This window comes from Dicentrarchus labrax, unplaced genomic scaffold (assembly GCF_905237075.1).
Source record: "Dicentrarchus labrax unplaced genomic scaffold, dlabrax2021, whole genome shotgun sequence".
Classification (NCBI taxonomy): Eukaryota; Metazoa; Chordata; class Actinopteri; family Moronidae; genus Dicentrarchus; species Dicentrarchus labrax.
Genome location: NW_026136703.1, coordinates 24,722,849 through 24,747,760, shown reverse-complemented (window position 1 = coordinate 24,747,760; position 24,912 = coordinate 24,722,849). Strand labels below are relative to the sequence as shown.

The window sequence follows — 24,912 nt, the reverse complement described above, 5'->3', positions numbered from 1 at the left end:
GGCAACTTCATTCTGTTTTGTGTAAAGTATCTCATGACTGGTGAGGGTGCCTTGTGGGAAAGCTTTTTGCTTAGCTCTTTTGGTTTGTTAACACCATTTTCCAGTAGTAATTAGAAAATAATCTGCACGAAATACAGTATTTTAGCACTAGAGAGAGTCAAGCAGCTCTGCAGACATTGTTTTGTCCATCGGTTCTGTCTTCTACTGGTTACAGTATCCACTTGTATAGATGGAAATACACAAACAAAGCTGCAGTTATTTTACACAGATTTGTATGTGGAGCCATGTTTGGGTATTACTTTGCAGTGTAGTTTGTCTTAGTTGTCAGAAATGATAGAATAAAGCCACCGTTAGTGCCTGATCATGACTAACCTATTTTATAGTGGTCTTCAGTCAATAACAGTTTTTTGTGTTCCACATTGCCAGGCGACACCTGATCGAAAGGCAAAGGAAGTGACATGCTGGCTGGCTCAGGCGTACGATGAGCTGCTGGAGGGATGGGACTCCACAGAGGGAGAGAGCTACTCAGAGAGATACCATGTACGTTCCCAGCTAGCTCCTATCAAGATACATGACGCCCAAACATTGTGTTACATGTAGCATTTTTAAGTATTGTAGCATAATTGTCTTAATAACTGTGGTACATTCATATTGTATTATTATAATTATATAAACAATTGGCAGCCTCACACAAGTGGTACTGCAAATATTATATTTTCCAGCTATTATGAGCTCTTCTGCTTTGTTTTGTACTATAATTCCATATTTACCCGTCCTGTTTTCCCATCAAATCTGACTGATCTCTTGCAGAATGTTGTGCATCATCAATGTCCAGCAAAGAAAAGTTGATCTTTGAACTTCGGCAATTTGAGTTATTTTTCTCCTGTTTGAGTTCACCTTACTTCCAAGAGTGGCACTAAAAGTATGACATTTTCCATCTCTCAGGTATTTCATACCTTTCTGGTGTCCTTTAATGAGCAACGGCGTCCCATCATGCCTTTGTTGACAACAATGAGACGAACCCCGAAACTGAGCGATGAGCAGCGGGCTCTCAGAGAGGCGTGGGACGCACTCAGTTTAAAGGTCAGTTTCACTCAAATCTCTTTAAGAACCAACCAAAAACAGGTGTTAGTATTTCTGTACCTCCACATTATGTTCTTCAAACACACTATATTTGTTTCTGTATGCAATTCGAAAGACATTGTGTTTGTTTCTTTTCTTTCAGCTCCGTGAATACAAAATTGAGTTAGATACGAGTCTCCCGGGACCACTGAACACGGTGGCTTGCTGGCTGTTGAAAGCGGAGGGGGCTCTGTCCGAGGAGGAGGGCGACATACCGGACCATGGCCGAGCCGCTGACGAAGCCAGGGAGAAACAGGAACTGCTGAAAGTGAGTATTTACTGTGTCCTTAAACTACACGACTTTAGGAAGTGAAATAAACAATAATACTGGCAGGCAAAACCTCAGGCAGGGTTTTCCACACTTAAGATATAAATAGCCTCTGCAAAATAACCCCTTTATTCTGCATTTGTTAATTCACTGTTCAGAAAAGGTGGCAAACAGAATATAAAATTTATACAAACTGCCATATAAGTCAGTTCCTGGAATACATTTGTTTTTGGGATAATGTGGATACCCTTGCTTCATATGTAAAGCATTAAAGTGTAGATCTTTATGGGCAGAAATGATGAATCTGTAGGAGATTTAAACATAAATGTGTGTGTGAATGTGCTCATTGTTGCTGTAGGTTTGCCTGGAGGAGATGCCGCAGCATGTGAAGATCTTCCAGTCCTTCCAGAACGTGGATGAGTATGGAAACATGGTGGTTCCTACTGACAAGATGGATGAACTAAAGAGGAGGTGAGGGTACTTTCCCACATGGACTGTGATCATGTATGTGTGTGAAATTGTATGTACCTTATGAACAATGCTTGAGTTAAGCTGAATGTCCTACAGATGTCCTAGTACATCTAATGTCATGACCTGGAGGTGATTATAATCAAGGCCTTTGTTTAACAGCTACAACACACCAAAGATGGTTCTGACGTATGCTAATAAAGAACCGTATTAAATGATGTTTCTGTTTTATTTGCATGAAATGATACAAGAGAAGCATGAACTTCAAGCTGGTGTTTTTTAGTTTTGTTGGCTATGAATCATGGCTGGTGGCATTTAAAACAAGTATATATATGATTCTGTTTCAACTTGTCCAACAAGGACTTTGTTGCACTTTGCAGTTATTAAAGCTGCAGTAGGTAACTTTTATAAAAATAACTTTTTTTTTTTCTATTTGCTGACATTTTCCCTGTATTCTGGCAGTAGTACATGAGACATATCCAAAAAATCTGGTTCCTCTGGCTCGTTCTGGAGCTCTTAATAGCATTTGCAAGAATCCACAGGGCCTGAACGAGAACAACTTATCAAAGTTGAGTCAAAAATGACCATGCGCAGCTTTAAGCGTTGTTTCTCATTTTGATTGCTCTCACAACCTTATTTGTTGACATCTTCACCAGGTTCACCAGTGTGAGAGTGTCTGCTAAATACCATGGGATCAAGCTTGAGTACCGGGAGCACCGCCACACAGTTTTGGATCTGTTGGGGCAGATCAGGACCAAGCTCCAGGTCTGGAAGAGACCTTATATTTCCCCAGAGGCTGTCAGGGTGTTGCTGCAAGAATGGCATGTGAGTAGTCTTTGTTTAGATTTGGCATCTTCATTTATTGGGAGCAGTTAGAAAGCAGTGGTAAGAGGTGGATTTACACATTATATGTGTTAGATTGTTTACTAATGCTAAGGTACAACTAAACATGATACCACTAATAGTAGCATTGGTAAATGATGCATTTAGCAAAATTCATACTTCATCATAAACTTGGGCTAAAGGTCTAAGAATTACTAATAAGGTGATCTCTCAGTTTTTCACCCAGCCACCCAAAACATGGTTCTTATGGCCGCAGACTTAAAATCAGCCTGTCCACAGGTCTTGTTGACAGGTCTTTTCAATCTCAATTTTAAATGTGTTTTTGGGGGAAAATTTGTATTGATCACATTGTAACAACTAAAAAATGAAACCAATGGAACAAATACCGAAATAAAATAATGGGTAAAATAGGTCTTAAAGGTCCAGTGTGTAACATTTAGTAGGATCTATTGACAGAAATGGAATATAATATATTAGTGTATAATCACCTGAATATAGAAATTGTTGCGTCTTTGTTAGAATGAGTCATTTGTATCGCCTCCCATGGAGTCCATGTTTCTACAGTAGCCCAGAACTGACTAAAAAAACACTTTCTCTAAATATGGACTTTTTTCACCAGTTTCACGGACACCATAGTTTCTCCTACACTCTTCACAGCCCGTTCTCATTCGCAAGTCATCAAATACAGACGCGAGCAGTTAGTTGCAATCTGAAACTTCACAGCTAGATGCCACTAAATCCAACACACTGGTCCTTTAAATTGCATTCACAATGGCTTCAAAAAGATCTTAAAAAGTTGTAAATTTAACCTGTTGAAAACATTTGTTTTAAACACAGGAGCTGATAAAAACACAGGAGCTACCTACTTTGTTGAAAGCAGCTCTTCATAAGCTGAAGCAGATTTCTGAGAAATATTCAAGCAAATCTGCCCTAGGTAAGTGTTCTCTCTAGGAACTTTATGTGGAATTCCAATGAACAGATCAAACACTTCATTTTTGCAGCTTGGAATTAAACTGAAACCTTCGTGGATTCATTTTGGGGGTGTTTGACTGCTGTTTCTCTTTGCTCCACAGCTTCAGATTACCACCACGTCAGTCAGCAGGTGAAGCAGCTGGAGCAGGACACCGCCGTGGTTTTGGAGGAAGTGACCAAAGCCAAGAGCACCATGGGACGGGTCCTGTCTGCCTGGGACTCCTACAGCGACAGCCTCAGCTCCCTGCAGGCTTGGCTGGAGCAGGGCTCTTTAACACACAGTCATGGCCACAGGCCAGAGGTATTATTAACACATCATTTTAAGAAATTGTATATAATGTAGTGAGTGGCATGGGAACTACGCTTGAAAAAGTCTTATCAATAGGATGTCTGTCACTCTTCTAAGACGATGGAATAATGTCATTGGTTCCATTATTCCTTCCTGCAGTGCATTTGGTGACATATTTGTGTAAACATCTACTAAAAAGTCTGCAAATAAAGTGTGTGTGTAAATAAAAAAACTAAAATATTGCTCTTCTGCGTCTGTCTCCTCTTTTTGTTAAGGTGACATCGGAGTCCATCGCTGAGTGGGGCTCACGACAGGCCCACTTGAATGAGGTGGGCAACTTCCTGATCGAGTCAACAGACCCTCAGACCAGCAGGAGCCTGGCAGAGGAGCTGCGCAGAGTCAACATGCACTGGGCCGAGTTCGTCAAGAGAAACACATTCGTAAGTTACACAACAAGGAAAACCTGGTTGGTGAGAAAATGGATCAGAAGATGTTTGATCAGTGCCATTTGTTATTGTTCACATCTTAGGTGGAGTCTTTGCTGTCACGTCATGTCTTTTTTTGCCTGATAAAGTTCTGAAACATGCACACTTTTTTCACAGCAGCTATTTTGACATAAAATAGTAGGGTGCACACAGGTGTTATACTAATTAAGGCTCCATTCAATTTAGATACTTAATTAGTATCATTGGTAACACTTGTGTTTACTGTTTAATGTCAAAATGGCTGCTGTGCTCAGTTGCTTTTCAAATTTGTTGACAGTTAATTTCCTGTCAGTGAATTAATCGGTGTATTTCTCCAACATGAAAGCACTGCAGATGTACTTTCATGAAATGCTATGTTATTCTAATAGTTTCTTGTGTTTATTTGCTGTCAAGTGAGAAGTGACAGCAGGGATTTGGGTAACTTAATGTCTAAGGCCTGTGGAATTTAAGCTATAATTGTCCCATTGTTACAATTACCCCCACCCTATAATAATAAGGAGTGGCTCAAGTTTGAAAGTTGCACTCCACCTTTACGTATTGTGTGGAGGCAATTATAAATGCAAGTCTTTTATAGTCTTTGATTGCAGTGTATTATTATGCAGCTTCACTGATTGCTCAAGTTGCATGTTGGACAGGTGTCCAAATATCTCATTGAATTGTCTGCGAAAATATTCCATCAGACTATTGTATCATATCCACTGTGGTATTAAAGTGTGGGAAGAGTAAATTGCCATGAATTACAAGTCCAAACAATTTTCCTATTATTATTTGATCTTGATTTGAATTTGATTTGATTTGACCTGATATTTAACATCTGTAGTTGTGCTTCTTCCAGGACAGCATGGCTGAGCCCAGTGCAGACGCTCAGGCCAGACCCCAGGATGTCCAAGCTCTGATCAGAGAAGCCACTCACATTTTCAAAGAGCCACTGGAGACCATGGCAGGTCCCTTACGCACTTACAGAAAAAGAATACAGGTAGGACTCACCGATGGATAAATGACACCTTGAGAGTAGTAGAGAGTAGAATCATAGCTGTTCTTAACTATTAACTGTCTCAAGACTGTCACTCAGCTCTAAGATGACCTAAGATCCAAGATATTTTTTTTATAAATCAACAAACTCAATAAGACTTTTTGATAACATAGTTGAATTAGCAGTCTGCTCAGAATTAGAAATAACAGAGAATAACACTTTTAATTTCATACACTAATGATTTTACTTTAAATGACCAGATATGTCTCTCTAGAACTGACTGTTTACTTTTTTCCCTTCAGTTCATAATGAGGAAGATAAAAGAAGTGGATCTGGAGGCTCTGAATTCCTCCCCAGAATGCCCAGCGGATCAGTTACAGAAACTGAAGCTTACTATACCTGAAGTATGAATGATTTCTTTCCTTTTTATACATTACTCATACAGCGGTGTTCATAAGCATCTAAATAGCAACTGGCAACTTATGAATGTGCTGTAAGTTTATCCATTCTTTACCATCCGTTCCCTTCATATCACCAGGTGATGCACACCTTGCTTGAGGCAGAACAGGTATGTACAGAGCTGCAGCATAGTGTGTCAGGTCTGGACACTCGCCTGGCTGAACTCCTGCATTGGGAGACCGAGGCCAGGGAGCTCTACCAGCTGCTGAGGGCCTCAGAGCGACAACAGCGGGGCCAAGACCCACGTGCAAGGGTAAGAAGATCTACAGAATAGGAATGTTGTTCAGCTGTGATCCAAGTTACTCGAAACAGTTTAAGCTCCTATGACAATCTTATTATTCTTTCATAAAGAAACCCTTATGCGTAATTGAGTAAACGCTAAACGTTATTCAACACCATGTATTCTGCCAGGTCCTGATATCCCGGGGTCTACAGCTGGAGGGTCAGGTGGTCACAGAGGAGCAGGACCTGCAGGTGATGGTGATGACGAGTCAGAAGGACTCTCCCATCCAGTATCTCCACGCCTCCGCCATGCAGGACCGAGTGCGAGCCACTGTTGCTCAGTCACAGGTCAGTTGTCTTTTAGTAAATTGACGGGGCAAGCCATTGAGTTGATCATGTTCTGTATTTCAAACTGTAGACAAACAAGAGGCATAGCAGAGACTGTTATGATAATATAACTACTATGTTAGCTCTTCTAATGTGTGTAATTTCAATTCCAGGAAGCTGTAGGTATGCTGAGCAGCCTGGGAGCCAGAAGAGACCGAAGCAGAAGCCCTCCAGAAGGGCCACCATCAAAAGTCTTTATCCAGGCTACAGGTCAGCCTCAGCATCTGAGAGAGCCAGACACCAGGGACCCAACTCAGCAGCCAGACACAAAGTTAGTTTCTAATCAGTATCATGAAACCTTTGTGCCAAAAATTGTGGTGCAGGAATACAGAGAAGAAAAGACAACTTCTCCTCCAATGCCATATACCTACGCACAAGCTGTGATGCAGACCAGGACAAAGTCACCACCAGAAGCAGTGGAGACCGCCACACAAAAACAACAACAGACTCAGGAACAAGGGTTGACATCACAGCGAGAACTACTGCAGCAGGAACAATATCAGAGACAGACAGGAAAAGAGCAACAACAGCAAGAACGCAGGCAACAGCAGCCGCAAGAAGTACAACAGCAGGAGTTGAAGCCAACACAGCCACAACCACGGCAGCAAGAGCAATATCAGAGTCAGACAGGAAAAGAGCAACAACAGCAAGAATGCAGGCAACAGCAGCCGCAAGAAATACAACAGCAGGAGTTGAAGTCAACACAGCCACAACCGCGGCAGAAGAAGCAGGAACAACAGGTGGAGCAGCAGCAGCAGCAGCAGCAGCAGCTAGGAATGCATCAATATCAAGTTCAGCAGCATGTGGTAACTCATATACAAGTTGAACCACAAGTCGCACAAGCATCAGAGCACCAGAAGCAGACTTCACCTCAACAACAACCTGTAAGTAAGCCACCTCTGAGCTCCCAGGAGCTTCAAAGCAGAAAGGCTCAGGCCATGAAGAACCGGCCCTGGCTTCAGAAGCCAGCCTCAGGAGAGAATAAAACTCCAGATCCAGAACAGGATTCCACTCAGGAACCTAGACAGACACAGCCACGGTCAGAAAGAGAAACTGTGGGATCAGTTCAGGTTGTTCCACAGCATACAGCTGCCAGACCACAGCCTGAGACACATGCAAAGGTTACTGAGCAACCACAACAGCAGCAAAAAGAGCAACAAAAACAAACACAGCAACTCCAAATCCAGCAGCAGCAGCAGCAGCAGCAGCAGCAGCAGCAGCAACAACATCAGCAGCTGTCATATCACCAACAACAACAAAAAGAAATGCATCAGCAACAACAACTACAGCGTCTGGAAAAACAGGAACGGATGCTGCAGCAGCAACAACAACAACAGCAATCACAACAACCACTGCCTGTAAGAAAGGCACAACCACATTCAGACACCAAGGCTAAATCACAGAAAGCAACTATGGCTCAGCTTCACCCACAAACAAAGGCCAAAAACCAGTCACAAGCCCAGACTTCAGTTCATTCTAAATCACAGACACTGGTCCAAGTGCAAATGCAGTCTACAAGTGTGTCCCACACTATGACAGACAGTCAGCAACCACTGAAAACCATGTCCCAAACCAGAGTAAACCAGGATCAGACACAAGTTCTTCAGCAGCCCCATGGCCCCATGAAGATGCAGTCACCGACCCAACTACAGCCCCAAGTTCAGACTCAGCCCCAAACATATGTCCCAGCTGGACCTCAGCCATCTATGCAGCAACAGGGTCTAGGCCATGGCCCAGCTGTAGCTCAAGTACAGACATGGGCTCAAGTCAGACCTTCTTCCCCTATGCAGACTCCAATGCATGGCCAAATTCCGCCTCCTGTGCCATCTCACATTCAGCTTCGTAGTCATCCACAGTCATGGGCTCCTGTTAGGCCCCCCTCCCCTAAGCCTCCAACACATACCCAGTCTCAAATTGATGCTCAGTCAATGTCCCAGTCTCAAACCCATCCTCAGTTAATGCCCCAGTCACAAATCCATCCTCAGTCCATGGCCCAGCCTCAAACCCATCCTCAGTTAAAGACCCAGTCTCAAATCCATCCTCAGTCCATGGCCCAGTCTCAAACCCATCCTCAGTTAAAGACCCAGTCTCAAATCCATCCTCAGTCCATGGTCCAGTCTCAAACCCATCCTCAGTCCATGGCCCAGCCTCAAACACATCCTCAGCCAGTGGCTCAGCCAAGCCACCTCCAACCTTCAACCCAACAAACCCAATCTCAACTTGTAGTCCAGCCTCAGGGTCATTCTCAGCCTATGACTCAGTATCCCATTCATGCTCAGCCAGTGGTACAGCACCAAGGCCATATTTCCCAGGGCCAAATCCATACATGGACTCAAGTTAGAGCATCATCACCAATGTCTATCCAGCATCCACAGGCTACAGCACAACCTCCATGTTACCCCCAAGGTTACTCTCAGGGTCAGTCTCCATCCCAGCAGTGGACACTCAAACAGGAGCCACAAAGCCAAGCCGTTGCCCAGCAGAGGCATCCAATTCCCCAACCATACCCTCAGCAAATAGGTCAAGCTCCACAGGCTCAGGCTTATCCAACAGTTCAGGCTCTATCACAGTGGTCCCAAGCTGGGCCTCAGCTAGGACCTCAGATAGGGCCCCCGGAGTATTCTCACATGGGACCATCATATACTCAACCTCAGATGCAGCCACAAACACAACCCTGGGCTCAAACACAACCCCAAGTGAGACCCCAGAGTTCTATGCAACAACAATCTCAGATGAGTTCTTATGATATGTTTCATATCCAGACACAACAAGGCCAAGTTCAGCAACAAACATGGGTTCAGTCACCACCTCAAATTCCACCCCAGCCTTATCCCCAGCCTCATCCTCAGCCTCATCCTCAATCTCAGCAATATCCACAGGTTCAACATCAGCCTCAAACTCAGCGTCACTCACAGCCACAGATGCAAGCTCAAATACCTCCCCAATTGCAACTGCCACAACTTCTTTCACAGCCCCAGCTTCAACATCAGCTGCAGGCTCAGTCTCAAACACACATCCAGACACAGCCATCGGTACAAGTAAGGCCCCAGTCCCAGACTCAGCAGCCTCAGATCAATCTTCAGTTTCAGCAGCCACCTCCACAACCCAAACATCAAGCCCAGCTACAACCACAACCAAAGATTCAGTCACCTACTCGACCAAAAGGTGAATCACCTCCACAGCCCAAACTTCTTGCCCAATTAGTTACACAACCAGAGTTTCAATCAGCAACTCAACCTATGGTTCAGTCACCAACTCAATCCAAGGCTGAATCACTGCCGCAACCCACACCTGAGCCCCAGTTTGCGCCACAGCCCATGGCTCAGTCACCAATCAAGGCCGAATCACCACCACAACCAAAATTGCAGGCCCAAACTGCACCACTACCTGATGCTCAATCACCTACCCAACCCAAGGCCCAATCACTGCCACAACCCAAACCTCAAGAACCATTGTCACTACAGCCTCAACTTCAGGCTCAGTCACCAATACTACCCAAGGCCCAAACGGCACCACCATCTGAAGCTCAATCACCAACTCAACCAAAGGTTCAGTCACCAACCCAACCCAAGGCCCAATCACTGCCACAACCTAAACCTCAGGCACAATTACCACCACAGCCCCAAATTCAGGATCAGTCCCCACTCCTCATGGCCCAAACTGCACCACAGTCTAAGGCTCAATCACCCCCACAGGCCAGACCTCAGACCCAACCGCTTCCACAGTCAAAACCTCAAACTCAGTCTCCTCCGCAACCCAAACCTCAACAACCCCAAACTGTTCTCCGCTCCCAGGTCAATGTGCTGCCTCAGTCCCAGGCTGAGTCACCAGACCTGTGCATTACACCTCCGGCCCTGGCCCAGGTGCCTCCCCAGGCCTACACAGAGGCTTACACCAAGGCCCAGGCTTTGGCCAGAAATGGCTTTGAGGAGGCCAAGCACTGTCTGCAGGAACACATCCTGGAAACCATTAACGTTTTTGAGGACAAACGTATATCAACTGAGCAAGTATCAGTGAAAGAGGTAAATGTGATAACTGATAATCACTTCATTATAATGTTCTACTCAGCGAGTAACCTTAATTAGTAAGTTTTAAGCTGCAAGATCTTCATGCAATTAGAGCTCAGTTTTTGTACTCTATGTTGCTAAAATGTATATAACAATTAAAACGGTATACCCAGTTTGTGAAAACTACATTTGACATTTGTCAAACACTGAGTGCTGTAATAACCTTTGATAGTGAGATATTTCAGATAAAATATGCCAAAACACACTATTTGTCTTTTTTTCCTGTTACAGTTTTTAACTGAAATAAACCAATTTTCAAGAAGCCAGTATATATGCAATTATATATGCCTTTCCCCTCAGGAGACTCTAAGGACCTTGGACCCAGAGTTGCTGGAGGAGTTCTTGAGAGCAGCCAAGGGCATGGAGGCCTTTTGTACCCCCTCACAGCTCAGAGACATGGAGTTCTACACCCAGTCAGTCAGGACACAGTGGGAGGTAAGCCGCAAACTCTCTCAGCCCCTTACTGGGTTTTATATTAGGTTTTTTATAATGTTTTAACGTGTTTGAGGTTTGAAGATAATTGCTTGTGCATGTCAACCATAAATGTACTAAACTGTTGCAACATTTTCTGCCTTTGTCAACTTTATTTTAAAAGATATGAATGTCATCCAGTTGTTCATTTGCATGCTTATAAACCATTCATATGTTTTAACGTGTGGTTTTTCTTAAATTCATTTTATTTTATTTCCCAGGCTGTGAGAGCTGAGATCTCAGGCTTTTTGCAGCAATTACGTTTTGAAGTAACAAGGAAAGACTTTAACACAGCTGCCCTACAGTGTGAGATGCACTTAAGGTCCCGATTAGAAAACCAAGCGCAGGTAGTTAACGCTAGAGCTGAACTCTTGGCAGGTGTGCTTTGGTGTTTGGGTATGCATTCGGTTTATCTGCTCCGCGTATCTAACCCTGTTTCCTCCTTCTTCTTTGTATGCCTCAAAGGAGACTCTATCAATGGGACTTGGTAAATTTGATACTTCATTCTGGTTTCTCTTTAAGAGAGTGCTGTTTTAGTTTTGTTTACGTTACCATATAGTATAATGCTATAATTTAGTAACTTGCTGGGCCAGAAAAGACAAACCTACTCAGGTAAAGGTAAACCTACTCAACAAAGTAACATAATAAAAGAAATGAGCTAATTAAGTTGAAATTCTCAAAGATTTCCAATTGAAAACAGCATTCTTTTATTTTTTTGTGCAGTAAACATGTGGGCTGCTGTCATGTATGGGTTGGCTTGTGTGTTGTCTGTCAAGCAATCAACTTCAGACATAAATTTGATTCTAATTGATATAATATTGCTATGCTATTAGGCAGGACAAGCAAGGTAAAATTTACATTGCAAGTCTGCCCAGATTTGTCTGAAGTCTAAAAAACAAATTAACGAATACAATGAACTAATAAAAAATAGGGTTTAAGTAGGTTCAAACTGGTAGTATTAATCATCTGGCTTCAAATCTAGTTATTAACATGCCTGATTACTTACTCTTTGATCTGTCAACATTCACCAGGCTTGTATCTCAGAGGATGGCAGCTTTGCCCAGGCAGGGCAGCACCTCGAGGCCCTGAAAGAGCTGTGTGACACCCTGAGCCCAGAGGATGCTCACCGCCTGGCCCAGACTCAGCTAAGGGAGTGCGAGAACAGGCTGGCTGCCATCCAGCGCCAGTTCAGCGGAGACCAAGATGCACCACTCCCAGATTCTAGGTGAGATGATATTATTTTTTCCTCTACACTGACATCTATTTAAATTAAGAAAAGTCTCAGTTTTAGATCATTTCTGGGTTATAAAGCTCCTTCATGAGCGAGACATTTCAGTTCCATTTGTGGCTGTTTAAAGACAGATTCTGTTTTGTGAATCAGTTAAGATAAAATGTTAAATAAAAACAATTTTATTTATTTATTTATTTTGGTTTCACAGGATCTCTGTTGCCTTTAGTGAGGATCTGACCACACAAAAGGAACCTCCAAGACCAAGTGACAAACCTCAGATCTCAGCTGAGGTATGACTTTGTCAAAAAGAAGCCCATCAAGACTGTATGATTGTTAAAAATAATAAAAAATACATAATCCAAACAGAGAATTGTATAAAAAGTTCCCTAAACAGTAAATAATCTATTAGTTTTACACAGAATTCTTGTAGTTACTAAGTTCACTATTTGTGTTCATTGTACAGTTTTGAATAAAAAATAACCATAAAATATCAGTTTACTAAATGGTAGAAAAGGGGTACTTTTAGTAAAAAGGTTGGGAACCACTGCCTTTTTTCCACAGAACATTTGCAGAATGTGCTAGCTCTTCTCTAGTCACTGTTTCACATTTATCTGCATTTATACCTTTAAGGATATACTGTCTTCTACAGACGGTCACTGAGCAGCTCCCGAGGTTTGAAATAACCGACAACATGCTTTCACTTTTCAGGTGTTTCAAGTACCAATGAAGACAGTCAGTTTGGAGAGGAGGGAGGTTGAAAAGCAGATGTCTGTAGAGGAAGAAGTCAACAAGAAGGAGGCTTTAGAGAGGTAGAATTTAGCTCAGTTTAGGTTTTGATGAGCTAACATTCATTGTACTGATAAAATTTGGAGGTCATTATATTCAGTCTTTAACTTGTTGTCTTTCTTTGTTTTAACTTCTCCAGATATGAAAATTGTAAGAGGATGCTGCAAGCCCAACTGGCCAAAAATGAACAGAGCATCCAGGATGTTCCCTCTGACTCCGTCTCTCTTAAAGGCCTGCATACAAGGCTCCAGGAAATACAGGTAAGCTACAAATTGCGTGTATCAGAAACAGATTTAAATACTAACTAATTATTGGAAGATTGTTTCAGTGTCTGGAGTATTTTTACAGATATTTACTAATTGGATCAATACCCATGACATGCCAGTAATCTTGAGTTGAACCCCTTATTTCCCAGTTCTTGAGGCAGGAAACAGAATCTCTGTGGTCTGAGTATGCAAACCAGTGCTCCCAGTGTTCCCAGATGAGCGGGGACACTGGTCGGGAGCAGGAGAAGGCAGAGCTGCAGGAGCAGTGGCGCACCCAACAGTCCAACCTTCAGAAGAGAGGCAGCTCCCTGGGCGCTGCCCTCAGACAGATCGACTCCACCGAGAACCACATGGTGGACTTCACCGACCGTCTGGACCGCTTTCTAAGACAGCCCAAAGACATCACTGCCTTCACACTGGCCAACACCAACATCCTGAGAGATATTAAGGTATTCTGTCATGAATGCCTTTCTTTTGTGTTTATGTATTCTTTGATTGTCTAAAATCCTAAAAGTCTATCAGTATGTTTGTAAAATAGGTTTCAAATTGCATTCATAATGATCTGAAAAAGTTCTTAAAATGTCTTAAATTTAAAACCTGGAAACCAGGAAACCTGCAGAAAACCTGTTATTAATAGTGACTCCTCTCTGAGACCCAAATTTAATAAAATGTATATGCAGAAAATAGTGCAGCCTATATTATCAAAAATAACTAAGTCAGAAAGCCCTACTAATCAGTGATTGGATGATCAAGACTAAAGGTGTGTTCAAACTGAACACATTTCACACAAGTTGAATATTTTTCAACTCGAGCAAAAGATTGCTGCTTATCCCAAGACTAGATGAATCCATGAATGTACGACAACCAGAGGAAAACGGACACAAAAAGGTGGAAGATTTCTCTGAAGAACTAGAGTTAACCTTCTTACAGTAAACAAAACAAGCCACAGGTCAAATTCTAGCAAATAAAAAGAGGAAAAAATGCCTTTCTTTCAGTCTAAATGCACCTTAACATTACACTTGTATCTCAAGCAGCTTTGGCAGAACACTTCACAGCCTCCTCATCTCAAACTACTCTCTCCTCTTACGACAGGAGCTGGATGACAACATCCAGAGCGAGCTGGACCAGGTGTCCCGTCTGGACCCTGAATCCAGCGATCTGGACCCAAGAGACTGCTTCGCTCTGTCCTGTGAGGTTGAGACTCACAGAACCAGCCTGGATCAGCTTCGACAGCAGGTCCGCAAGAGCGAAGCAGCCGCACGTGCCCTCGACCGTTTCCTCATGTCTTTGCGTACCGTAGATGAAGACATCTCTGGAGTCCAAGGCGCCCCCTGCAGTGACGCTCAGGTACTGCAGGAGTGCCGTTCCAAGCTGGCTCTGATCAGGCAGAGCATCGACAGTCTGAAGGAAAAGGCGCCTCAGCTGGATCTGCTCCTGCAGGGGGCCAGGCTGACGGTCACCAGGGATGCTGTCCCAGCCTCCTGCCTGGACATGGTGACTGCCCTGCTGAGAAGGCTGGAGGAGGCTGACAATGGGCTGGCCAGCCAGCAGAAGGGCATTCAGAAGGAGACACACAGCAAATCCCTGGGCCTGAGGAAGAGGACACTGCTGGGGGAGCTGAGGACGCTGCAGGATACTATTGAAACACAAGGCCTGAAGGAGCCCACCATGCCTGCTGTACAACACAGGTGCATTATGTGTCTTTCTGCTCATGCATTACTTCAGCTAACTTTCTGATGGTTGTAATTTTAATTTTGTTATATCTAAAGACATTTGCTTGAAGAATTAAACGCCTGATTTCCAAAAATAACGTCCTGATAATAATCTTGTACTTCCCAGGCTTCGTGCCCTGTCAGATTTGGAGGGTCAACTTCAGGCCCAGCATGCCGAAGTCCAGAACCTCCGTGAACTTCAAGAAGAACAGGGAGGAGGAGAAAACCTCTTTGAAGAGCTGGAGACTCAGTGGAAGGAGACCCAGAAAGCTTTTTCTGACAGGTAGGTTAGGCAGGAGAAGCATGTTCAGATCAAGTAACTAAATAAATAGAAAAAAATATTAAGCCATTAGGAAGAAGTGACTGCTGGCCACCCTATATGTTAGCTGAAACAAACTGTAACTGTAAACCTAAACAGATTAGTCTATTTATTTGACCAACACACTGACATCAGTGGACTACAAACTGTAGCTTCTACTGGATATGGGTGTCTTTGATAAAAAAATATTGATATTACCTCGTATGATATTCATGTAAGCTATCCTTACAATTCATTTTCAGTGCTACTGTTGGCTAAAAGCAGTGTTGCGAGACTTTACCTAAAATCCCTTGTGTTCTTGTCTTCCTCCGGCAGGAAGAAGCAGTGCAACGCCCTGCTGGAGCTTCTGAAGAAGTTCCAGAGCTGCCGCAGTCACCTGAGCAACACCATGCAGAGAGCAGAGCAGGCGATCGGTGATCAGGCTTCCTACATGGGCAAGGACAACCTGCAGAGGAGTATAACCAAGGTTAGTCCACAAGATGACCTACATTTGAATCTCATCAATTCAAAACATAGCATTCTAGATAAGAGGAAATATGTATGTTTGATTGATTTGAGATGGAATGTCCCTTTTAATATAATGAATAAGAAGCAACATTTAACATGTGTATGTACCGCACATGTGCAGTAAATGTAACAAACCAGTAGATGGCAGACAAGTTCTAAAATGAGAACAGTCACTGTGTGTTCAGGTTAACAGTGTGTTCACTTGTGTGTGTGTTTGTGTGTGTGCAGGTCCGTGATATTAAAGAGGAGCTGGGGGGTCTTGGGCAGCGTATGGAAGAGATGAGGGGAGTTTGCAGACAGCTGCAGTCCCAACTGAAGAAGTTCCCAGACTGTAGTGAGACTCCCTTTGAAGCTGAGGCTGACACACTCATGGACAACTGGCTGGATGTAAGCGCCTATGCATACATTCACAACATATGGATCATGTACTTTATTATAAACAGATAGATTTTTAGATATTGTACTAAATGTGTAAGTCCAAGGAAGGATACAGGTCACAGAAGGAATTTAAACTTTTGCTTCAGTGTTTAATCACACGGCTTGGCTAAACCCTCTGAGATCACAGTACCTCCTGCCTCCAGACTAGCTCTGTCTGTGAGAAATATAGGAAATTAAAAAGACTAAATTCAAGATTATAATTATTATTATTTCATCATAACTTGACTGAATATTTCTGATTTGTGGCACTCCTGCAGGTGACAGAGAAGACAGATGCCTACATGGACAACCTCCGGGTGGCGCTGGAGCTGTGGGAGAAGCAGCTAATGTTGGGAGGAGAGGTGGACACCTGGGCGGGGGCCAAACTGGCCCTGTTTGCGGAAAGCCATCCCTTCCACAATGAACAACAAGTACTTGCCATGAGGGTAAGATTCCCACAAAAGTAACATTGAGCCTGAGCAACCTCCCAAAAAGAGCACTTAAAGTGATTTAAAGGGAAAATCCTCAACCGTTGTCAGACTTTTAGATTATGTCCCTTGATCTTTTAATTTCTCCCATATTATGTTAACTTTTCATTGCTGTGTAGGATGAGATCCATGCCAATGAGGAGAACATTGAGCATTTCCTCAAGAAGTCTGTAGAGATCCAGGAGATGCTGCAGAGTCAGGAGGCACCGCTGGAGCTTCAGGTCAGTTTGATTGATTGATCCCTTCTGCTTTTATTCTTATAAGTAGATTTCCACGTTACACTGTCTTTATCCTGTTTCAATAAGGTGATGGAAACTCAGCTGAAGAAGCGGATGCAGCAGGTGCAGGAACTGTTCTCCGACTGCACTGACGTCTTTGAGGAGCTGATAGCTGTGAAAACCCACCTGGCTGAGAAGATAGAGGAGTGCCAGTCAGCTGTGGAGAACATCCAGTGTTCTCTCAGCAGGGTTGATGCAACACAACCGAAGGTGGAAGACCAGATTCAGGTACACGGCTGTTCAACGTTGTAACTCTATTTGATATAATTCTTTATTTTATAGACCTACTATAAGTAGTATAATAAACATATTGCACTGGGTCCTATCTAATCAGTTTCAAATCATGTATGAAGTATATTTTTGACATCATCTGGCGGGCCAGAGGGAGGCGGTTGGAGAGCCGGCAGTTTGAGTTCTCCTTGCTCTAGAATAACTGCCATTGTCACCGTTTTATTTGTTGTCCTCACCAGGATCTGTGTGACGATCTGGAGGCTCAGGAGGAGCAGGCTGAGGCTGTGTTGAAGGAGGTGGGTTTGGTTTCCAGTGTGGCCAGTCCTCAGGTTCTGGAGGCGCTGTCTGTAGACTGCAACAGGATGAGGGAGGCCATCTCCCGCACCAAGGACATGATCCACCTGAAGCGGGAGGAGAGGGACAAAGGCCTGCTCAAGGTTATCAAAGGTTAGTGTTGAGTCTGTCCCTCCCATTTAAGTAGATTACAGTGGATGTGTTTTCAATCATGTGCTGTATTGCCATTGGGAAATTGATACCATTAAATAAGAGAGTTCATAATCAGATCTCTTTTGCAAGAAACACCTTAGCACAGCAGAAGTATGAAGAAGTACAGAAATAAGACATGCAGTGTCATACCAGTCACACAAACCTTTTTCACACATATAACGTAAATGACTGGAATAACCTTTAGGGCACTGGAATAACCTTTTCACACATGCCACGGCAATGCTGGAATGGATGGGGCAAGGGAGTCCAGTAGATGGCGGTACTGAAACACTAATGAATGCCAACTGCCATAAAACTCAATGGAAGAATATGATGGGGATGTACATGTACAAGGCGACACTACACTGTGTGGTGAAAGCTCATTTGTACTCATTTTTCTTTTTTAATATTCTTTTTATGAATCATGTATTGTAATTATACATGACGTTAACATGTTTCATTTTGCTCCAGATGAAAAGCAGTCCTTTGAGGCATGGTTCCAGGACTTGCAGGTGTCCGTCAATGAGTGCTTTGAGAACCCTGAGTGCAGGACAGATGTGGAAACATCTCTGCAAAGACTCACTGTAAGTAGATAAATAAGTTGGTAGATAGATTCTGTAGATGGTTGGATGATGGATGGATGAGTCCTTAACAGATTCTCTCATGTACATCAGGCCTTCTTGAAATCCAAGGATGCAGAGAGACGTCTGGTCCAGCTGAAAAATCAGCTGGAGAGGGGCAGCCAGCAGGTTCCTCCCCAGCAGCTCTCTGAGTTCACCGACTGGCTGAAGGAGCAGCAGGAGGAGGTGGGCACATTCGGAACCCACTGCCACAACAGGCAGAAACAAATGGAGTCACTACTCAGTGACTTGAACAGGTAATTGCTTCATTTTGTTCCCTTAACAGCAAATCTGCACATTAAGATTTCTGTGTGTAAAATCTGGCTGTTTTGATCAGGAATCTCTCAAACTGCAGTGAAATGTTGAGTGTCATTATAACCACTGAGAAAACATGTATTTTGAATTGTGTCTTTTGTTCTCTAGTCTGCAGAAGCAACACGACAGCTTCCGTGATTGGCTGCAGACCAAAGAAAAACAGTCTGTGGAGTCAGACAAAGTCAAACATCTTCTCAAAGACCTTCAGGATGAGAGGTGATCATCGACGGCCAAACACTAGAGCATGAAGCCTGAAACTGTTAAACAGTGATGCTTCTGTTCTTTCTACTTCTTTTGTATACCACTTTCCATTGTGTCTTTATATTTATGTCTTATGTAAAGCACTTTGAATTCCCTTGTTGTTAAAAGTTGTTATACAAAAAATTTAAATTTGTATTGCCCTTCCTGTGACAGTGGGAGAGCTGACACCCTCAGCGAGGTTTTAGCGTCAGTACGCAGGCAAGGAGTCAGAGCCGAGAGCCTCCTGAAGGACAGTGACAACTTGATACAACGCTACCGAAACCTGGAAGCCAGGCTGCAGCAGCAGGCAGACGCCCAGAGAGCCTTGGAGGGGGAATGTGACAAGTTTAATACCCAGGCTGAGAGCACCAGGACCTGGATTACTGACCTTCTGCGACCCCTCACCTCCGCTGGCACAGGAAACCAGACAGAGGAGATGAAGAACAAGGCACAGGTCAGTGAAACCCAATTTGATTGAATTTAGAATGCAGAGGAAATTAATAAGATAATACAATTTATTCTTATATAGTAGAAAGTCTTTGATCAAATCAGACTTTTTCTTTCTTTTGCACTTCTGGATGGGAAATAGTCTGTTTCTCTTTTCTGTGTTTTATTCCACAATTCTTGATTTCAAAACCAAACCTATGGGGCACATAAACTATTGGCCAATAATGGGAAATTTATATTGTTATGTATTATCATTATTAAATTATCGGTTCATAATGAATTCTCGAATTCTTATGATTAAATTCTTACAACTAGTTGATAGGCTTTATGTTCTTTGAATGTTCGTTTCTTGCTATCAAGTGTGCATAAACTACACATTAATAACTATTGTTGTGATCTTATCGATCGTGCAATTGACGCTGAAGGATATTAGGTAATTCAATTTGGACCAAACTGTTGGACCAACAGACTGATATTTGTCCTATAGCTATGCTGCTAACCCAACATCACTAAAATGTGTTTTCCTTTTTCAAATGTCATTTCTCCCGTTTTGTCACCAGGTCATCCTGAACTCCAAACCTGAGGGAGACTCTAAAGTGAACGACCTGAGGAGACGAAGCAAAAGTCTGTGTGAGCAGGAGGACCTGGAGAAGGGCAGGAAACAGGAGATTCAGCAGTCAGCCAGAGAGACCGAGGCGCAGTGGAGGACGACTCTGCAGACAGCTGAGGAGGCTCTCAACAAGGCAGAGACACAAGCCCTGCTCGACAAGGACTTGGACGCTTTCAGAACCCAGAACGAAAGTGTTCAGTCCTGGATTAGAGACCAGGAGCAGAACCTGCAGTCGATTGATGGCTGCATGCAAACTGAAGAAAAGCCTCAGATTGCACAAGTGAGTTTAAAATGGTTGTGGATCAGTTTGTTAACATTGTGGTGGATTGTAGAACATCTTATAAAGGACGGTTTTTAAAGGATAGAGCCAATGTGGTCACCTAAAGTGATATTTGTTCTCTTCAGGCCACTCTGAGCTCCAAGCCTGATGGAGACTCAAAGCTCCAGGACCTGAAGCGACAATGCCAGAGTCTGTGTGACAACCAGGGCCTGGATGAGAGCAGGAGAAGAGAGGTTGAGCATGCAGTCAAATGCAGAGAGAAGGAGTGGAGTAAAGTCCTGCAGGCTGCTGAGCAGGCTCTCAACAAGGCAGAGACTGAAGCCACCACCGAAAGAGACTTTGATGCTTTCAAAACCCAAAGTGAAAGCATCCAGTCCTGGATCAGAGAGCAGAAGCAGAAGCTGTCCCCTGGTGGTCATATGCAGTTTGAAGAAAGGTTACAACTCGCACAGGTGAGTTTAAAAGGCAGGTTTGACTTGAAAACCAGATATATTTTCAAGCAGCAAATAGATTTTTTAATCTCTCTTGGACCACCACTAGGCGTGCTAGAATACTTAAAAAACACACACAGTAGGCCTATATTTCAGCATTTGGTTCACTTCTGTGAAGAAAAGTAAATGTAAAGTAAATTGTCTAAAAGAACAATGACCCAGCATCAGGTACAAGAAAACACAGAATTTGTCAAAACTTATGATCTCTAAGTTCCCACACCACCATTTCTGCGTCTCCACCTTCAGGCTCTTATGACCTCCAAACCTGAGGGAGAGTCCAAGGTGCTGGACCTGAAGAGGCGAGGTGACAGTCTGTGCGAGTGTCTCGGGGAGAGCAGGAAGCCAGAGATTCAACAGCTGCTAAAAGACACGGAGCATCAGTGGAGAACGGTTCTGCAGACCGCCAGACAGGCAGAGCTCCGAGGTCTATCAGACGACTTCGACACTCAGAGTAAGAACACTCAGTCCTGGATCAGAGACAGACAACAGAAGCTGCAGTCTGTGGGCGCTCGCACACCACCTGAAGAGAGAACCAACACAGCTCAGGTCTGTCTGAACTCACTGTACTGTAGTAGCAATGTGTTTTATGACTTTTGATACATTGGCTTTAACAAAATATGGACATTAATGCAGTTTACAACATCCATCTCTCTTAGGTAGAGCATGTCTTTGTTTTAAGGCAGAATTTGAACTACTCTGTGTGTTTTGGTGGTCAGAAAAGTCATATGAAATACTTTATGCTAAACATCAACATCAGCATGCTAAGGCTAACAAACTGCTCAAAGCCAAGCCAATTAAATTAATTTATTCCTTGTTTCAAATATTTGAATGAATCAAATCTATTGCGTTTAATAAATATTGTGTGGGTTTTTTTGTCTGCAGACCATCTTGAGCTCCAAACCTGAAGGTGACTGTAAAGTGAATAACCTGAGGAGGCGAGGCCAGAGTCTGTGTGACCATCAGGACGCAGACGAGGGCAGGAAAGCCCACATTCAGCAGACAGTGAGAGACACAGAGGAGCAGTGGAAGACGGTCCTGCAGGCTGCTAAACAGGTCGAAGCCGCTGCAGGAGCTGAGATCACCCAGGAGGCCGAGAGAAAGAAGCTGGAGGTAAGAGAACTCAAACTGTAGACAGAGTTATCCAGAATGACTAACAGTGTAAAAGCTTGTTTTTGCTACCGCATATGATTAAAAAAAGTATCCATCCACAAGCAACTTGGAAGTCTTGAGTCCATCTTGAGAGCTTTCTGTGAAATCCCTCGCAGCTCTGTCATCTGTTACGGTTCTTTCTGTTTTCTTTTCTTCTCTTATAAGCCCATAAGGTAGAACTTCTTAAAAGTGCATGTAATACAGAAAAGCACGTTGATTTGCTCTGAGTGGAGGCTACCAGACAGCACAAGGACTCCAGCCAATCTGAGCATGGTGATCTTCATTACTAAGGACCATGCCGTTTATATTATATATATATATATATATATATATATATATATTACTTGGAATATATTTGATGAGTAAATATTTGATACACTTTGGTCAGGACAACTACTAAATGGCAGTATGTGACCATGCACACACAGTGGGAGTGTCCTCCTCCATCCTGTTGGAGGGCAGTTTTCGTTGATCCAGTTTGAACTGCCTCATTATGTATGTATATTTCCCTTTTCAGCTGAGAGAATTTGATACCCATCAGCAGGACACTGACAGCTGGCTTAAAGACTTCCAACAACAACTGGACTCACTGAACAGCCAAACCAAAGCTGAGGACAGACTGCGCGCAGCTCAGGTGAGCTGCTGGGTCATGTTAAAGGGAGCAACAACATCCTTCTCTAGCACAAAAATGCATTGAGTTTTTCACTGCTGGTCAGAAATTTTTTAAGCCTCTTTCAGCTAATTTTTGTCACTTTTGGTTCAGCACTCTCATCAAACCAGTGTAAGTTTAGTCAGTCACCTGCTAAAATGACATGAATTTGTATTTGGTTTGTGCCCCAACCAAATAATGCTGTGATGGATGGACACAGATTACGTTCATGGCAAGTCTTAACTATGCAATGTCCGTATTTTATCCCCAGGCCATTATGAGCTCCAAGCCCCAAGGAGACTCCAAGCTCCAGGAGCTCAGGAGACGAAGCCAAAGTTTGTGTGGGCAGGACCTCGAGGAACACAAAAAACAAGAGCTTCAGCAAAAAGTAAGAGGCGCTGAAGAGCAGTGGACAAGAGTCATGCAAAATGCCAAACAAGCCCTGGATCAGGCTGAGAAACAGTGTGCTCTGGAGGGCCATATGAGAGACTATAAAGCCCTGAGAGAAAACACCAGAACTTGGCTGGAAGACAAGCAGCAGAGCCTTGTGTCCCTGGACAGTCAGACAGACCCAGAAAGCATCATCAACACGGCACAGGTTAGTTTGAACCATAAAAGGTTTTCAGCAAAAATATATCCCGTAGATCCTCCAGATTTAGCTGACAAGCATGTAGTTTTTGCTCTTAGTCTAAATTATTCAAGCTGTCACGCCTTCACATTTGCATGCTTTTTTAATCCTGAGCAGAAATAGGTTTGTTTTTCTTGTAGTGTTTTTGATATTAATATATCACCACTAATCAAGGTATAAGTATTGTATGTACAGGATTGATTTGTTGTTGGGTTTTATTGTGTTAATCACTCCACATCCCATCACATCTGTATTTACCTTTCTGTTAACAACACTTTGTAACTTCAGTTTCAAAAGTGTAATTAAACAAAGAAATATTTCTTGATACTCAGACTATCCTAAGCTGTAAGCCTGAGGGAGACTCCAAGCTGACAGAACTGAGGAGACAGAGCCAGAGTCTGTCCGACCAGGAGGACCTGGAGGAGAACGCGAGACGAGAGGCCCAGCAGACGGTAAAAGACTCAGAGGAGCAGTGGAGGACGGTCCTACAGTCCGCTGAGAACACTCTGAAGAAAGCGGAGGTCCAGTACTCGCTCTCCAGGGAGCTGGAGGCCTTCCGTATCCAAGCAGAGAGTACAAAGACCTGGGTTAAAGAGCTGCAGCAACAGGCTGAGTCCAAAGGGAGCAGCACTCAGGGCAGCCGGGCTCAGATAGAGGACAGGCTGAACACAGCACAGGTAAAACATGCAATCTGAGGTGTGTTTTTTAATAATATGTAATGGTAATTCAGGGAGGTTTGTCAGGCAACACATGAGAAAACTGTGTATGATTGTGTATTTAGGTCATCCTGAGCTCCAGGTCCAATGGTGAGGCACAAGTGACGGGGCTGAAGAAACGAGCACAGAGCCTGTGTGAGCAAAAAGACCTTGAGGGAGACAAGAAACTGGAGGTTCAGCAGACGGTCAAAGACACTGAGCAGCAGTGGAGGACGGTCCTGCAGGCTGCTGAGGAGACACAGAGGTACTGGATGCTGTTTTTAGCTTCCTGAGAAGCTAAAATTCAATTTACAGAAGCCCTGAGAGGCAACTGAGAATTTCCGATTTTCTAAGTCTAGTCTAAATAGTTTTCTCTCCATTGTTTATGACACAAAAACAAAGAAATTGAATTGGCATTCATATTTTCTTCCATGTGAGTTTGAAATTTCTTCATGCACATGATATATATATTTTGTGTTAGCAAGTAATGTACCATTACTGTCTAATGTCTTTCTTTTGCCTTGAAATATATTTTAATCAGACCTATCTGCCGTTGACTTGGAAGAAAACATGAATGCTTGTAGTCCTATTTAGAAAATGGGGTAGTGGTGCACCTCAGCCTCCTGTGGCTGAGAAAACTATTTAGATCTGATGTGGAATTTTTTTAAGTTTTAGTTGTCTCTCAGGGCTTCCGTATGAATGAAACCACAAAGATTAACTTTCAAAACAGAAGTTGTTCCTGATAGATTACATGTTTGTTTCTTAGCTAAATGACAACCTGAATGTTTTGTTCATTGCTTGCTGATAAAAAGAGATGGAACAAAAACAACCATTGGTTAAGGTTAAGTAGCTAATGTCAAAGTGCATTAAGATACAGAAACATTAATGGAGGCTAGATTCTTGTTTTAAAAAATAACTTTAAAACGTTTTAAAAAAAGTCAGTAATTTATTTGCCCAAGAAGTTTGGATTTTCTGGCCCCAGTTACTGACAAACCCAAACCCAACCTTCAGATGTCCTTGAAATTACATTATACTGTATCC

The 24,912-nt window shown here is 43.2% G+C and overlaps 1 protein-coding gene across 1 annotated transcript in view; it reads left to right on the top strand.

The window, feature by feature from the left end:
* The window catches only part of syne2b (spectrin repeat containing, nuclear envelope 2b), a 148,697-nt gene that overhangs the window by 27,291 nt on the left and 96,494 nt on the right, over positions 1-24,912 (top strand). The window contains exons 11-50 of the mRNA XM_051396226.1: positions 427-540; positions 946-1,083; positions 1,226-1,390; positions 1,749-1,861; positions 2,515-2,683; positions 3,539-3,635; positions 3,775-3,974; positions 4,238-4,402; positions 5,283-5,423; positions 5,723-5,824; positions 5,959-6,132; positions 6,291-6,449; positions 6,602-10,510; positions 10,856-10,990; positions 11,248-11,373; positions 12,058-12,251; positions 12,466-12,547; positions 12,966-13,066; positions 13,183-13,303; positions 13,459-13,758; positions 14,402-14,997; positions 15,149-15,304; positions 15,656-15,806; positions 16,076-16,234; positions 16,543-16,710; positions 16,872-16,973; positions 17,058-17,258; positions 17,501-17,708; positions 18,219-18,331; positions 18,422-18,624; positions 18,791-18,898; positions 19,097-19,376; positions 19,930-20,259; positions 20,385-20,711; positions 20,997-21,296; positions 21,633-21,860; positions 22,417-22,533; positions 22,820-23,146; positions 23,509-23,853; positions 23,958-24,136. Coding sequence (XP_051252186.1) covers positions 427-540; positions 946-1,083; positions 1,226-1,390; positions 1,749-1,861; positions 2,515-2,683; positions 3,539-3,635; positions 3,775-3,974; positions 4,238-4,402; positions 5,283-5,423; positions 5,723-5,824; positions 5,959-6,132; positions 6,291-6,449; positions 6,602-10,510; positions 10,856-10,990; positions 11,248-11,373; positions 12,058-12,251; positions 12,466-12,547; positions 12,966-13,066; positions 13,183-13,303; positions 13,459-13,758; positions 14,402-14,997; positions 15,149-15,304; positions 15,656-15,806; positions 16,076-16,234; positions 16,543-16,710; positions 16,872-16,973; positions 17,058-17,258; positions 17,501-17,708; positions 18,219-18,331; positions 18,422-18,624; positions 18,791-18,898; positions 19,097-19,376; positions 19,930-20,259; positions 20,385-20,711; positions 20,997-21,296; positions 21,633-21,860; positions 22,417-22,533; positions 22,820-23,146; positions 23,509-23,853; positions 23,958-24,136 — 11,303 coding nt within the window. The remainder of the gene's footprint in view (positions 1-426; positions 541-945; positions 1,084-1,225; positions 1,391-1,748; positions 1,862-2,514; positions 2,684-3,538; positions 3,636-3,774; positions 3,975-4,237; positions 4,403-5,282; positions 5,424-5,722; positions 5,825-5,958; positions 6,133-6,290; positions 6,450-6,601; positions 10,511-10,855; positions 10,991-11,247; positions 11,374-12,057; positions 12,252-12,465; positions 12,548-12,965; positions 13,067-13,182; positions 13,304-13,458; positions 13,759-14,401; positions 14,998-15,148; positions 15,305-15,655; positions 15,807-16,075; positions 16,235-16,542; positions 16,711-16,871; positions 16,974-17,057; positions 17,259-17,500; positions 17,709-18,218; positions 18,332-18,421; positions 18,625-18,790; positions 18,899-19,096; positions 19,377-19,929; positions 20,260-20,384; positions 20,712-20,996; positions 21,297-21,632; positions 21,861-22,416; positions 22,534-22,819; positions 23,147-23,508; positions 23,854-23,957; positions 24,137-24,912) is intronic.